We start from the raw sequence: 15,908 nt of genomic DNA, 5'->3' as shown, positions 1-15,908 counted from the left end.
GTATGACTCAGGAACAGCTTTTCCGTTCTGTTATCAGGCTTTTGAAAAGTCCTTCCATTAGTCCCGATTCTCCTCCATCTCACTGCAGACTTTAGACTTTGTCTCTGGAACGCTACAATGTTGAGAACTATATTCTACACTCTGTCTTTCCCTTCGATCTAGCTATTGTACATGAGATTGGATTGAATGTATTTATGTGTAGTGTTTTCTGATATGATTGGATAGAATCACAGTGTCATAGACAGCGTGCAAAACAAAGCTTTTCACGATACCTAACGGTAATGAACCTAAACCTAAACATTTACTGGTATTTTAAGTAAGTGAAAATCAAAAGATCACTCATTGACCAGACACCCTTACTGAAATCTCTCATTAACCAGATCACGTTGCACATAACTTAGTCTTATCAGAGATGTCCCCCAACCCTCCCCCACCTTCCCTGCAACAAAACAAGCTTCTTTTGTTTTCTTCCCAGTTCTGACAGAGGTCTTCAACCTGAAACATTAGCTGTGTTTTTCTTCCCACAGATGCAGTGTGACCTGCTGGGTATTTTCCAACATTTCTGTTTGATATTTACTAGTATTACATCATTTAAAAAAAATATTCTGTTTTTCTGTGCTTTCTATCTCATGTTGCCTTGTGAGACAACATAGACATCAATAGAAGGGCCGGTAGATATGCTCTTCTATCTCCAGGGTAGTTTTGTTTAGTTTCATTTCGTTTCATTTAGAGACACAGTTTAGAAAGAGGCCCTTCGACCCACTGAGTCCGCACCGACCAGCGATCACCCCATAAACTAGTTCAATCCGAGACACGAGGGACAATTTACAGAAGTCAATTAACCTACAAACCTGCACGTCATTGGAGTGTGGGAGTAAACCGGAGCACCCGGAGAAAACCCACGCGGGCACAGGAAGAACGTACAAACTCCGTACTGACAGCACCCGAAGTCAGGATCGAACCTGGGTATCTGGCGATGTGAGGCAGCAACTCTACCGCTGCACCACCGTGCCCCCCTTATTTGTTGAGGGTAAACGCTCTCCAGCCGTTCTATCAGATCTTTTAACTTCACTTCTGATGAGATAGTGAGCCCTCATTTAACATCTTTAAAAAGATGGTGCAAGGTTTCCATCAGTACTCTGCGGGGACTATCATCTCTGATCACATGATTAAGCCTCTGGAATAAAACTTGAATTCACCTGTAGATCAGTCAGTAATAGTTGACCTGATCCATATCATGTTTTACTGCATACCACTGCACACTCAATCAGCTACCTGGTTTGAGTGTGCGATGGTATGCAGTAAAACATGACATGGATCAGGTCAACTAGTACTGACCAAAGATCATAGAGCGGAGCTCTAGTACATTTGGTATTGACTGATCTACATCACCAACTTTGGATGCCACATGGTCACGGGGAGACCATACAAATTCCGTACAGACAGCACCCAAGGTCAGGATCGAACCCGGTCTCTGGCGCTGTAAGGCAGCAACACTACTGCTGCGCCACTGTGCCGACTGATGTGCATGTTTGAATTTGAGAAAGTTGCAGCATTAATCAAGGCTGTTCATCCCGTTGTGTCTACCTTGTGCTGTAATCACACAGTAGGGAGCTATCTTACTGCCTCCACATCCTCCCCAGAGCTAGGTGCTTTCTTCTGAATACAAATATTTATTTAATTTTCCTCCGTAAATGGGCAGCACCGTGGCACGGTCAATAGAGCTGCTGCCTCACAGCACTGGAGACCGGGCTCCACCCTGACCTCAGGTGGCGAATGTGTAGAGTTTGCACATTCTCCCTGTGACTGTGTGGGTTTCCTTCGGGTGCTCCAGTTTCCTCCTACATGCCAAAGACATGCGGGTTTGTAGGTTAATTGGCCTCCGTAAGTTGCCCCTCTTGTATAGTGAATGAGGAAAAATGGATAACATAGAACTAGTGTGAATGGGTGATCAATAGTCAGCCTGGACTCGGTGGGCCGAAGGGCCTGTTTCAACGCTGTAACTCAAAAAAAAATCCAATGAACTGTGTTGTGACCATCTCCAGCAAGGGATTCCTGGTTCCCTCGTGGTACATACATTTTGAGATACAAGAATCTGCAAATGCTAGATTCTGAAAGAAAGAACAAGCCACTGTAAGTACTCACTGTGTCAAGCAGTAACTGAGTGGGAAAGGAGCTGTCAGCATTTCGGGTTGAACCCTACTTCAGGATGGTGCAGGGTCTTGATCCAAAATGTCAACAATTCCTTCCACCACTAACCCCTCTCCCCATCAACAGCCCCCCCCCCCCTCCCCCCCTCCCCCCTCCCCCCTCGATACATTTCCTCTATTTCTTCCTTCACCACACAACCTGCAAGTACAACCGCTGCCTCACAGCGCGAGAGGCACAGGTTCGATTCTGACCTCGGGTGCTGTCTGTGTGGAGTTTGCACATTCTCCTTGTAACCTCCTGGGTTTTCTCTGGGTGGTCCGGTTTCCTCCTACATCCCAAAGCTATGCTGACATGCACATTCATTGGCCTCAAATGCACTTGATGTGTAGGGAATGGATGAGAAAACAGTAACATAGAACTAGCCGGATCAGATGGTCAACATGACTCTGGATCAAAGGATCTGTTTCCATGCTGTACATTTAAACGTTTTAATCCAAGGAAATAGCCTTTCTCAACCAAACCATAAAATTTGTTCTTAAATCACATCATGGCCTATCTAAGTAGAGATGAAAATAGTCTCAGCACCAATTGTTTCTCCTCGTAATTATTGTTTTGGAGTCTGGCATTATCTTGCTGCATTTACTTGTATCCTCTATGTTGCTCTAATAGCCTTTCTATAATGAACGCAGGTTCGGCCCACCACCAAGTCTATACCAACCATGAATCGGTGTTATCCCACTTCTTCATCCACTCTGTACGCATTAGGGGCAATTTACAGAAGCTAATTAACCTACAAACCTGCATGTCTTTGGGACGTGAGAGGAAACTGGGACACCTAGGGAAATCATGCGGTCACAGGAAGAATGTAAAGACTCCCTACAGAGAGCACCCGAGGTCAGGATCAAACCCGCGGCTCTGGCGCTGTGAGGCAGCAGCTCTACCAGCTGCACCACTGTGCTGCCCCACAGGTTCATTAATAGTTCATAAGCTCATAAGTTACAGGAGCAGTATTATAGGCAATTAAGCCCATCAAGTCTACTCCGCCATTCAATCATGGCTGATCTATCTTTCCCTCTATACCGTTCTCCTGCCTTCTCCCCATAACCCCTGACACCCGTGCTGATCAAGAATATGTCAATCACTGCCTTAAAAATACCCATGGATGGCCTCCATAGCCTTCTGTAGCAATGAATTCAACAGATTCACCACCCTCTGACGAAAGAAATTCCTCCTCATCTCTTTTCAAAAGGTCCTTTTATTCACAGGCTGTGCCCTCTGGTCTGAGACTCTCCTACTGGTGGAAACATCCTCCCCACATCCACTCTATCCAGGCTTTCACTAGTCAGTAAGTTTCAATGAGGTCTGTCACAACCTTCTAAACTCCAGCGAGTACAGGCCCAATGCTGTCAAACGCTCATCATATGTTAACCCAATCATTCCAGGTTCCATAGTTGCTTAAACCGTGTATTATTTATTGGAATATTACAAGTATTCTGGTACTACATGGTACAACATGTCTATTTGTAATACCCTTGCCATTGGTCTGTCTTTATGTAGCTTTAGCAATCTGATTTACGTTTTAGGAAATTAAATATTCAAAACCTTACATTTCACTGTTCACCATTCTTTCGGTATCCATCCAGTAAATACGCAAGTATGTTCCTTACTTTTCCTTCTACTTATCCACAATAAATTCCATCTGCTGCATATCTACCCATCTTGCCAAGCTATGTGAATCTGCCCAGACACATCTATTGCATATGTCTTTAGGGAATATTATTTAGAGTCATAGAGTGATACAGTGTGGAAACAGGCACTTTGGCCCAACTTGCTCACACCTGCCAACATGTCCCAGCTACACTAGTCCCACCAGCCTGTGTTTGGTCCAAATCCCTCCAAACCTGTCCTATCCATGGACCTATCTAACTGCTTCTTAAATGTTGGGATAGTCCCAGCCTCAACTACCTCCTCTGGCAGCTTGTTCCATACACCAACCACCTTTTTTGTGTGATAAGGTTACCCTTCAGATTCCTATTAAATCTTTTCCCCTTCACCTTAAACCTATGTCCTCTGGTCCTCGATTCACCTACTCTGGGCAAGAGACTCTGTAAATCTACCTGTTCTATTCTATAGATTAATTGGCAACTACAAAATTGTGCCTAATGAGTAGGGAACAAATGCGGAAGTTGGATGACATTGAACTAGTGTGAACGCGTCATCGATGGTCGGCATGGACTCAGTGAGCCGGAGGGCCTGTTTCCATTCTGAATCTCTAAAACCGAAACTACTACTTCATGAATCAACTTGTAATTGATTGCAGAAATTGGATGTTCATACTCTAACTTTGCATGAGGATTTCCCAAATAGAGCCAATGAGATTATTCAGCAAGAAGAAATACAAAAGTAGAGGATGGATCAGTCTAGAAAAATGTCCAAATGAAGTTCAACAGCCATTTTATAATGTAGAAACAAGGAACTGCAGATTTTGGTTTACGAAAAAAGGACACAAAGTGCTGGAGTAATTCATTGGGTCAGGCAGCATCTCTGGATATTATGGATAGGTGACATTTCAGGTCAGGACCCTTCAGTCCCAACCCAAAACATCTCCTATTCATGTTTGCCAGAGATACTGCCTTACCCGCTGCGGTACTCAAGCACTTTGTGAGCCATTGTATAATAGTGGGTTTGAATTATCAACCATGTTTGAAATGGCCATGTCAAATAATCATTCCAAGCCACGTTCTCAGGCCAATAATTGTAGACAAGCTGAACAGACTGGAGCCGTCAATAAAGAGAGCATGGCCAGAAGTTGCATCCACTGGCCAAACACTAATAAAGAGCTGGTGAAAGCTGTGTCCATATGTGCAGTTTTCCAGCAAGGAGAGGAATACCAGAAGAGACACCATCAGGTTTGTGAAAATGGCCAATGTAGCCTTTGCAACAAGTCCATTTACGTAGGTTTTTGCCTAAAATGTTCCAGTCATTTCCTCCGGCTCTATCAAAGTGAATTGAAGCCAGGCAGGTAGGCATTAGTGTGATAGCTAAAGATTGGAACTGGGATACTGGCAGAAATAGTGTGGCACAGTGGACCACTTCTCACCATGGATTTATTTAAGATTTTTATCTGATATAATGTCTCAAACTTATATTGATTCTTCCATACCACCCTGCTTCCAATAAGGCCACAGATAGATTATGTTAAAAGATGCCTTGCATCCGATTGTGCCCTGCAACAAAAAGCTTTTCACTCTACCTCGGTACACATGACAATAAACTAAAGTAAACGGGAAAAAACCAAGTTACTCTACTTTCATGACGAGTCATGAATGGACTAAGCTCAGATTCAAACTTTATTGTCATTGTGCAGTGTACAGTACAGAGACAACGAAATGCAGTTAGCATCTCCCTAGAAGAGTGACATAGAATATGAGCAATAAATAAATATATTACGTGCATACAGTATATATTACGTGCATACAGTTCCATGTTTAGATACTGTGATCCTGCACTCTACTACTGGTTTTGTTCTGACAGAGCTGTTAACCTGTGTCATCTTGGTGTGGGATTGAACTTGGAACAAGCTGACTTGCAGGTTAGGAAAGACGAGAGGCAGCAATTAAAGCAAATGGGAAGCATTTTCAACCTAGTGAGAGACAAGATCATCAGTCCAGGTAGAAAATGCAGGACCTACTGGAGTTGTCCACATCAGCAGTCTAGTGAGGCATGTTTTGGACATCAGATCAGGAATGAGCATGTTTCTGTTAGTGACGTACCTGTAACCATTGAGGAAAATATGATGACAAATCTTTTTCTGGTATTAACATGGAATCAATGAGAAAAATGCAAAGTGCTGGAGGAACTCAGCGGGTCAGGCAGCATCTGTGGAGGAAATGGATAGGCGACTTTTCGGGTTGGGATCCCTTCTTCAGATAGTCTGAAGAAGGATCCTGACCCAAAAGTTTGCCTTTCCATCCCCTCGACAGATGCACCTGATCCTCTGAGTTCCTCCAGCACTTTGCATTTTGCTCAAGATTCCAGCATCTGCAGTTCCTTGTGTCTATGTAACGTAGGATCGATGACTGATCAAGAGTCAGATCCATGAGTTACACGTAGAGGTTGTGAATTCCTCAGTACCGGGAGCAACTTCAGGCCCAGGCGTATAACTGAGTCAATAGATGCCTCCGTAAATAAAACGATGAAAAGTGTTTAAAACACCTTCTTTAAAAGAAGGAAAGCAGAGTGCCTTGTTTGTAAATCATAATATAAAACACTGTTGTGATCAGAGGCCAAGTAAAAAATTACCGACAATGAATTCCTCGTTGAAACAAGGAACTGCAGGTCTGGTTTACACAAAAGGACAGAAAGTGCTGGAGTAACTCAGCAGGTTAGACAGTGTCGCTGGAGAACATGGATAGGTGACATTTCAGGTCGGGACCCTTCTTCAGACTGTTTCAAATTCCTTGCTGCTCGATGTTCGATGTTTGAAGCTCCTGTAATTATTTATATTGTTAATGTACGTGGGAGTTACCAGATCACCACCAGTCTACTCTCGCTATACGTCTTATAATTTCGTATGTCAGGTCTCTCCTCAGACTTCTCTGCCCCAAGGCAAACAAACCCAACCTATTAAGTCTCTCCTCATGACTGAAACATTGTATCCTAGTCGCCATCCTGGTGAATTTCCTCAGCACCCTCTCCAGTGCAATCACATCCTTCCTGTAGTCTGGTAACTAGAAATTAAAGGCAGCACAGTGACGCAGCGGTAGAGCTGCTGACTTACAACGCCAAAGACACGGGTTTGTTCCTGACTACCGGCGCTGTCTGTACGGGGCTTGTACGTTCTCCCTGTGACGGCGTGGGTTTTCTCCAGGAGCACTGGTTTTCTCCCACGTTCCACAGGTGTACAGGTTTGTAGGTTAATTGGCTTTGATGATATAATTGTAAATTGTCCCTAGTGTGCAGAAATGTGACAGTGTACGGGGTGATAACTGGTCGGCGTGGACTCGGTGGGCCAAAGGACCTGTTTCCGGGTTGTATCTCTGAAATCTACATCTGAGGCAGAAACCTTACCACTGCACCACCGTGTTGTCCTAAGCTTTAAGCCTAGATACAATAGTGGAATTTAAGAGGCTTTTATTTAGGCATATGAATATGCAGGGAATGGAGGGTTATGGATTATGTGTAGGCAGAGGGAATTAGTTTATTTTGGCATTAATGGCCAAAGGGGCTTGTTCCTGTGCTGTGCTGTGCTGATCTGTGGTGTTCTATGTTAATGGTGAAAATCTAGAAGTCAGGCGAATTAGTATCAACTTTAAGCACTTAGGCCAGGTCTGGAGTATGAATTTTGGAAACGGCACTTCATGCCACGTTCATTGTCCATTATCAATTTCAGATTGGTACATTTTTATCAATCAAAGTTATGCAGGGAGATGAAGAAAAGAATAACTAATGGGGCCAGGTCACAGATCAACAATTATCTAATAGAATGGTCGGACAGGCTGAAAGATAGGTCAGGGAAAGGGACTAAAATATAAACAGAAAATGTACTACGAAGCATTCAGCAGGTTAGGCAGCATCTGTGGAATGGTTCGGTTTAGGTTTAGTTTATTATTGTCACATGCACTGAGGTACAATGAAAAGCTTTGTTTTTCATGCTATCCAAACAATTCAATGCATGAGTACAATCAAGTCAAACTCAAATACAATAGATGAAGCAAAGGGGAAGATACGGAGTACAGCGTATAGTTCTCAGCATTGTAGTGCATCAGTTTGAATGTTTTCAATGTTTTAGATCCTGGGCCTTACACTAGAACTGGGAAAGACAAGGCAAACTGGATTTCACCCAAAACCTCCAACTTTGTCACACTTTAACACTCATCTTTGGTGGATTTGTGTCTTCCTGGTATTAATCGGCACTTCAAATAACCAGTGAAGTGTCAGAAGTGAGCAACGCATTTTGTAAAATGAAACAAAATGCTGCCAATCCATCCTCCTGGCAGAAAAATATGCCCAGCATTGACACCAGTTATTGCACTGAATAAATCAAAGCTTCTCAGTTGCTGGCTTCATTTGCTACACAGTCGTCAAATGGTTTTTGGTATCTTACTGTCAAAATATCTTTGATGATGAAACGTTGCCTGTTTAAGAACGCCTCTGGAGATTGTTGGCAGTTACGACTGTATATTTTTGTGACGTTCTTTAATTAACAATTAAAATGCCGAGGGGGTGATCAAAGCAAAAATTGTGGATGCTAGAAATCTGAACTAATGTTAATAGTTCATAAGTAGTAGGAGCAGATTTGGGCCATTCGGCACATCAAGTCCATCAGATTTGGGCCATTCGGCCCATCATGGCTGATCTATTTTTCTCTCTCGACTTCATTCCCCTGCATTCTCTCCGTTACCTTGGATGACCTTACTCATCAAGAACCTATCAATATCCGCTTTAAAAAATCCATTGACTTGGCCTCCACCAATGAATTCCACAGATTCACCACTCTCTGGTTAAAGAAATGCCTTCTCATCTCCATTCTAAAGGTACGTCCTTTCATTCTGAGGCTGTGCCCTCTCGTCCTAGACTCTCCCACCACTGGAAGTATCCTCTCCACATCCACTCTCTCTAGGCCTGGACAGTGCTGGAAGCACCCTACCAATCAGATAGCATTCACAGAGTAAGAAATTAATTAACATTTCAGGTCAGTGACCTTTCACCAGAACTGGAAAATGTTAGACTTTATCAATGGCAGCACAGTGGCACAGTGGTAGAGTTGCTGTCTTTCAGCACCAGAGGCCCGGGTTCGAACCTGACCACGGCTGCTGTCTGTATGGAGTTTCCTGCAGGTACTCCCGTATACTCCCACATCCCAAAGACGTGCGGGTTTGTAGGTTAATTGGTCTCTGTAAGTTGCCCCTCGTCTGTAGGAAGTGAAGTGTGGACGGATGACCAATGGTTGGTGTGGACTCAATGGGCCAAAGAGCCTGTTTCCATGCTGTACCTCTAATCTAATATAATATTACACTGTCCTGTGACATTAACATCTGCTTAATGACAGACCATGAAATAAAAGCTGACCACTGCTCCCTTGAAACCTTTGCCAAATATATGATTTGAACAGCATCTTTGCAATTGGTTGGCGGAGGATGCACCCTTGGTTCTGTTAGGTTTTTGGACCAAGTTATAACATTGCAATCAAACTTTGCTGGATTAGCAAGCTGCCAACTTGAAATCTGCCCATTCCATTGCAATGACATGAAAGCAGTGTTATCAAAATGCCTGAATGATTCCATGCAACTCGGAATGCGAGATAAACCTCAGACAACAAACAAACACAAACATGCCCCTCAGGGTCAGTGTCAGCATAATGCTCTCTCTCAGAAACCCAATCTCTCAGGATCATTCAGGCTGTCTCTGCTGTGACCTGCTACCTATATGACACTCTGCTGCTTGCCTTTCCACTATAAAGCACAAGAGGACAAGAAAATAGGACCTGGAGTAGGCCACTCGATCCCTCAAACCTGCCCCACAATTCAACATAGCCATGGACCATCTGCCACAGGCCTCAATTTCCCTTCTGTGACCCCCCATTCCCCATGGCTATCAGTTCACTCATTTTTCAAAAATACATCTACTCTCCAGTTAAATACCTCCAGTGATCTGACATGCACCACCGTCCAGAGAAGAGAATTCCAGGGATTCACCAGCCTCTGTGAGAGGATTGCCCTATGTGCCTCAGTATTAAATGACCACCCCACCCCACATCTTGTAACTATGTTCAAGACTCTTACTTGTTCAGGACGCTCCCATTAGTGGGGCAACATCTCAACATCGACCTTGCCGTGCCTCCTGTAATGTATCGATAAAATCAAACTTCATTATTCCAAACTCCAAAAAGCACAGATTTACCCTCTTCAGCCTTTCAAGATAGGACCACTCCCTCATCCCAACAATTATCAGAGTAACTGTCTTCTGGAGTATATATCTTAACTTAATTAAGGAGTCCAACACTTTGCATTGTCCTTGAGGTATATCCTTACCAATACAATTGTAATCGGATTCTCTGTTTCAAAATGCCAACTCTTGCAATGAGGGTCAATATACCACTTATTTAGTTTAGTTTAGATATGCTGCGTGGAAATAGGCCCTTTGCCCACTGAGCCCACACCGACCACCGATCCACGCACACTAACACTATCCGACACACAGTTGGGCCACTTGACTATTTTACCAAGTCAATTAACCTACAAACCTGCTCATCTTTGGAGGGTGGGAGCAAACCGGAGCATCCCGGAGAAAACCCATGCGGTCACAGTGAGAACGTACAGTAGCTGCAGTCAGGATCGAACCTGATCTCTGGCGGTTTAAGGCAACAACTCTACCGCTGCCTCTTACCTTCTTAGTACTTGTTCACATACCTATCTTTAATAATATACATTTTCACATGGATGCCTCTGTACTTTACTCATTGGTAATTTTCTGCATTTAGATAATAGTCAACCTTTTGATTTGCATGACCTCACACTTTCCATAATTAAATTCTGTTCTTTAAGTTTCACCCACTCACTCAACCTGCCCATATCCTGTTACTGAGTCCAAATACCCTCATTGTAATATCCCCTCCCAGCTACTGTGTTTTGTGTTATCAGCAAACTTAGATACCTTGCCCCATTCTTCCGAGTCATCAATATAGATAGTAAATAATTAAGGGCCAAGATTAGGACACTCAATTGATTCATTTGAAAAATTCAGCATGAAAACAGGCCCTACAGCTCACCGGGTCCACACCACCAATTGCCTGTTCACACTAGTTCTATGTTATCTCACGTTATCATCCACTCCCTGTGTACTAGGGGCAATTCACAGAGGCCAATTAACCAGCAAACCCACACGTCTTTGGGATGTGAAAGGAAACCGGTGTACCCGAAGGAGACCCATGAAGTCGCAAAAAAACATGCAAACTCCACACAGGCAGCGGACAGGGTCAGGATCATACCTGGGTCTCTGGTGTTGTGAAGCAGCAGCTGTACCACTGTGCCCCTCAATTAGTTGCATCCTTCCATCCTGAATTTATTCTGATTCAGTTTGCAATCCATGCTAACACACTTCCCCCCAATACCATGAGCTCTTGGACACCTGCCTTTTACATGACACCTTGTCAAATGCCTTCTCCAGTTATTGCAGAATTTATTTCTTCATTTCTGGCTCTTTAAGTGCAAAGAGGAATCTGCTGAAAGGGAATCTGCCTGGATCCCTGTTTAAGTCACTATTACTTAACCAGACAAACTTGGATTATTTTCTCTGGAACAACACAGAGGATGAGGGAAGACCTGACAGCTGAGGCATAGATAGTTAGACAATTAGAGCCTTTTCCCTAGGATGGAATGGTCAAACATTAGAGGGCATCGAGGGTGAAAGGAGCAACATTTAAAGTAGATGTGGGGGGTAAGTTTTAGACACAGAGAGAAGTGGGTGCATGGGCGCTGGAGGAGGCAGAGACAATAGTGGAGTTTAAGATGCTTTTAGATAGGCACATGGACATGCAGGGATACGGATCATGTGCTGGCAGATGAGATTAATTTATTTTGGTTTAAGAAAGAACTACAGATGCTGGAAAATCAAAGGTAGACAAAAATGCTGGAGGCACTCAGCGGGTGAGGCAGCATCTACATTTATTTTTTGTCATGTTCGATGAATAAATTGTAGGCCAAAGGGCCTATTCTTGTGCTGTGCTTATTCGAGGCAGTTGAGTCCTGCACCACAGAAAAGTAGTATTGTACACAAATATCTTCATGCAAGGGCAGCTCAGTGACGCAGATGGTGGAGCTGCTGTGTCACTGCTGTTTGATCCTGACCTCAGCTGCTGTCCGTGTGGAGTTTACACGTTCTCCCTGTGACCGTGTGTGTTTCCTCTGGGTGCTCCGGTTTCCTCCCACATTCCAAATGTGTGCAGGTTTGTAGGTTAATTGGCCCTCTGTAAATTGCCCCTAGTGTGTAGAGAGTGGGTGAGGACGTGGCATAACATAGAACCAATCTTTTATCATGTACTTCAGACTATCTTTTATCGGACTTCACTAGAATTTATCTTGCACTAAGCATCATTCCCTTTATCCTGTATCTGTGCAATGTGGGCGGCTCGACTGTAATCATGTATAGTCTTTCCACTGACTGATGAGCATGCAACAAAAAGCTTTTCACTGTACCTTGGTACACGTGACAATAAACTAAACTAGTATGAACGATGGATGGTTGGCGTAGATTTGTTGTGCCAGAGGTCCTGTTTCCATGCTGTATGTGTAGTTTATGTCCATTCAGCTTCAAATATTGTGTCCAACTAGTCCTCCTCCTCCTGTAAAACCATGCATTCTCTAAAGTCCTGTAGGAAAGGGAATCTGCCACTCAGTCTCGCGTATGTGTGGCACCAGACCATTTTCCCCTTTACTGCCTCATCATTCACAGATGATAAATACTGCCTTCACCACTGGCATTCCTACCTCGTGAATGGAAAGGAATCAATGTGGCTGCATCAGTCTCCACTCTCTTCATTCCAACACTGAATTACAGTTCTTCAAGTGATTTTTTCAATGGATGAAAGGATTGCAACATGAAAGTAGAGTTGTCTGCTTTTTAATGACAGTAAATGTTGCATTCATAGAATCATATAAATGTTCATTACAAAAGAAGGGTCATTCACGGCATTGTGTCCACGCCAGCCAAAGGTAATCCTTAGATAATTCCACTTCCCAGCCTCTGGTCCACTGCCCTGCATGTTGCAGCTCTTCTCCCAAGTGATCACCCACTTATTTAAAAAATGCTGCTGATATTTCTGCCTTTGTCACTGCTTTGGCCAATGAATTGCAGATGCCTGTCAATTATTAAGTAAAATTATTCTCGCTCAGTTCCTCTCTAATCCTTCTAGCAGTTAACCTAAATCGATCACCCCAAGTTATTGGCCTCTGTGTTGTGGGAGACTTTGGAGATAAATTGACAGTGAACAATTTAGAAACAAAAAGATGCAACAAATGAGGAACTTGGACTTGCTTGATGCAATAATTGGTGACAATGCCAGGCCATTGTGACACTGCCTGGAGGAATGCCTGCCAACATATTTGAATTGAATTGACAGATACAGCATGGAAACAGGCCCTTCGGCCCACCAAGTCTATGCCGACCATTGATCTCCTGTTCACACAAATTCTCTATCATCCCATATTCTCCTCCATTCACCTCCACACTGGGGCAATTTGCAGAAGTCAATTAATCTGCCAACCCACTTCACAAGTTCACAAGTTACAGGAGTAGATTAGGCCATTCAGCTCATCGAGTCTACTCCGTCATTCAATCATGGCTGATCTCTGCCTCCTCATCCCATTTTCCTACCTTCTCCTTGCCCTTAACCCTTGACAGTCATTCTAATCAATAATTTGTCTGCCTCTGCCTTAAAAATATCCACTGACTTGGCCTCCACAGTCCTCTGTGGCAATGTTTCACAGGTTAACTACCCTCTGACTAAAGAAGTTCCTCCTCACCTCCTTTCTAAAAGAGTGCCCTCTAATTCTGAGGCTATGACCTCTGGTCCTAGACTCTCCCACCAACGGAAACATCCTTTCCACATCCACTGTATGCTTTTCATTATTCTGGAAGTTTCAATGAGGTACCCCTTCAACCTTCTAAACGCCAACGAGTACAGGCCCAGTGTTGTCAAACACTCTTCATCTGGTAATCCACTTATTCCTGGATTCATTCTTGTAAACCTCCTCTGGACCCTCTCCAGAGCCAGCATATCCTTCCTCAGACATGGGGCCCATATTTGCTCACAGTACTCCAAATGCGGCCTTTGTCCTTGGGCCGGCCCACTTGTCTTTGGGATGTGGAAGGAAATTGGAACATCCTGAGGAAACCCACGTGGTCATGCAAGCTCCACATAGACAGCACCCATGGTCAGGATGGAACCTGGGCCTCTGGCACTGTGAGGCAGCAGCTCTACCAACTGTGCCAATATTGTATCATATTATAAAAGGTATAACTTATTCCGACACCTTGCTAATTTCTTGAGGTGCTGGTGAGTTTTGCTGTGCTGTGCAATGCAGAAGATGATAAGTCTGTTTATACTAAATGATCACCAAGCTGAAACATTGACTTTATTCCACAGTGGCAGCTTGATCTGCTGAACAGTGTGGAATCTTTTTTGGGGGATTTAGCAAGGAAAGGTATCAGTTCCAAAAGAAACAGAGCTAATGTTTTAAGTCAGTGAGCATTTGATGGCTCTGGGCCTGTACCCGGTGGAGTTTAGAAGGATGAGGGGGCATCTCATTGAAACCTACCGAAAAAAGAAAGGCCTGGATAGAGTGGGTATGGAGAGGATGTTTCCATTTGTGGGAAAAATAAATCAGCCATGATTGAACGGCAGAGGAAACTCGATGGGCCAAATGACCTAATTCTGCTCCTGTAACTTATGAACATATGAACTATCTGCTCATATGCCTTATGGTCTAATGGTAAGGAAGGTTTGCTAGCCTGAAACATTGACTCTGTTACCATTTCCAGAAGACTGCTGTGTATCTCCAGGGTTGTCTGTTTGCTTCAAGTGTTACACATGAAAGAAGGATCAGGAACTGAAAGGAATTTACTTAATTTTCTGGGCATGTGAGTGTTTGATGAAGATGTTAGCGTTTATTTTCTGGATAGCAGCCAATGCTTTATGGTGGCTGAGAGCTGGTGTGGGGAAAGCTGCGGATTGATGCTCATTGCCACACTTCACTTTCACACTCGAACCCAATCAGGCCCATCTTGATAGCACCGGCAGAGATCCCGCCTGCTTCCCAAATGACTGCTGTCTGAAAGTACAATCCCTGGATAAACTCCAACTGGTTAATTTTTCTCTCCCTCTGATTCAGGAGCTGTGCCGCCAGCGGATGGCGATCAAGACGTCGGAGCGGCAGGAGACGGCCCACGCCTCTCGCGTCAACAGCGTCTCCTCTCAGTTCAGCGACGGCCCCCAGCCCAGCCCCTCCACGCGGAGCAGCACCTCGTCCTGGTGCGAGGAGCCTGTCCAGTCCAACATGGACATCTCCACCGGACACATGATACTGGTAATCATTCAGCTCTCATAGAACGTAGCTCAGGAACGGGCCCTTCAGCCCCACAATGCTTGCACCTTAGTTAAACTGATCTCATCTGCCTGTAAATGATCCAAATCCCCTATTCTCTGCACTTCTATGTAATAATAATAATAATAATGGATGGGATTTATATAGCGCCTTTCTAATACTCAAGGTGCTTTACATCGCATTATTTATTCACTCCTCAGTCACACTCGGTGGTGGTAAGCTACTTCTGTAGCCACAGCTGCCCTGGGGCAGACTGACGGAAGCGTGGCTGCCAATCTGTGCCTACGGCCCCTCCGACCACCACCAATCACTCACACACATTCACACACAGGCAAAGGTGGGTGAAGTGTCTTGCCCAAGGACACAACGACAGTATGCACTCCAAGCGGGATTCGAACCGGCTACCTTCTGGTTGCCAGCCGCACACTTAGCCCATTGTGCCATCTGTCGTCCCGTATGTACGTATCTAAAAGCCTCTTGAGCTCCACTATCGTATCTGCCTCCACCACCACTCCTGGCAATGCGTTCCAGGCCCCCACCACTCTGTGTAAAAAACTTGCCCTGAACACCTCCATTAAACTTACCCCTCTCGCCTAGTGTTGGATATTTCTGACTGTCTAAAAAGATTCTGACTGTCTACCCTATCTCTCATAA

The 15,908-nt window shown here is 44.2% G+C and overlaps 1 protein-coding gene across 2 annotated transcripts in view; it reads left to right on the top strand.

Moving 5' to 3' along the window:
- The window catches only part of ptprn2 (protein tyrosine phosphatase receptor type N2), a 761,696-nt gene that overhangs the window by 674,035 nt on the left and 71,753 nt on the right, over positions 1-15,908 (top strand). The window contains exon 14 of one of the 2 annotated variants that reach the window (XM_033044525.1): positions 15,042-15,236. The exons of the other annotated variant lie outside the window; for it this stretch is intronic. Within the exon in view, the coding sequence (XP_032900416.1) occupies positions 15,042-15,236 (195 nt within the window). The remainder of the gene's footprint in view (positions 1-15,041; positions 15,237-15,908) is intronic. 2 annotated transcript variants of the gene reach the window in all.

This window comes from Amblyraja radiata, chromosome 2 (genome assembly GCF_010909765.2).
Source record: "Amblyraja radiata isolate CabotCenter1 chromosome 2, sAmbRad1.1.pri, whole genome shotgun sequence".
NCBI classification, from domain to species: domain Eukaryota; kingdom Metazoa; phylum Chordata; class Chondrichthyes; order Rajiformes; family Rajidae; genus Amblyraja; species Amblyraja radiata.
Note: the sequence above shows the minus strand (reverse complement) of the source record. Positions and strands in the feature narration are given on the sequence as shown.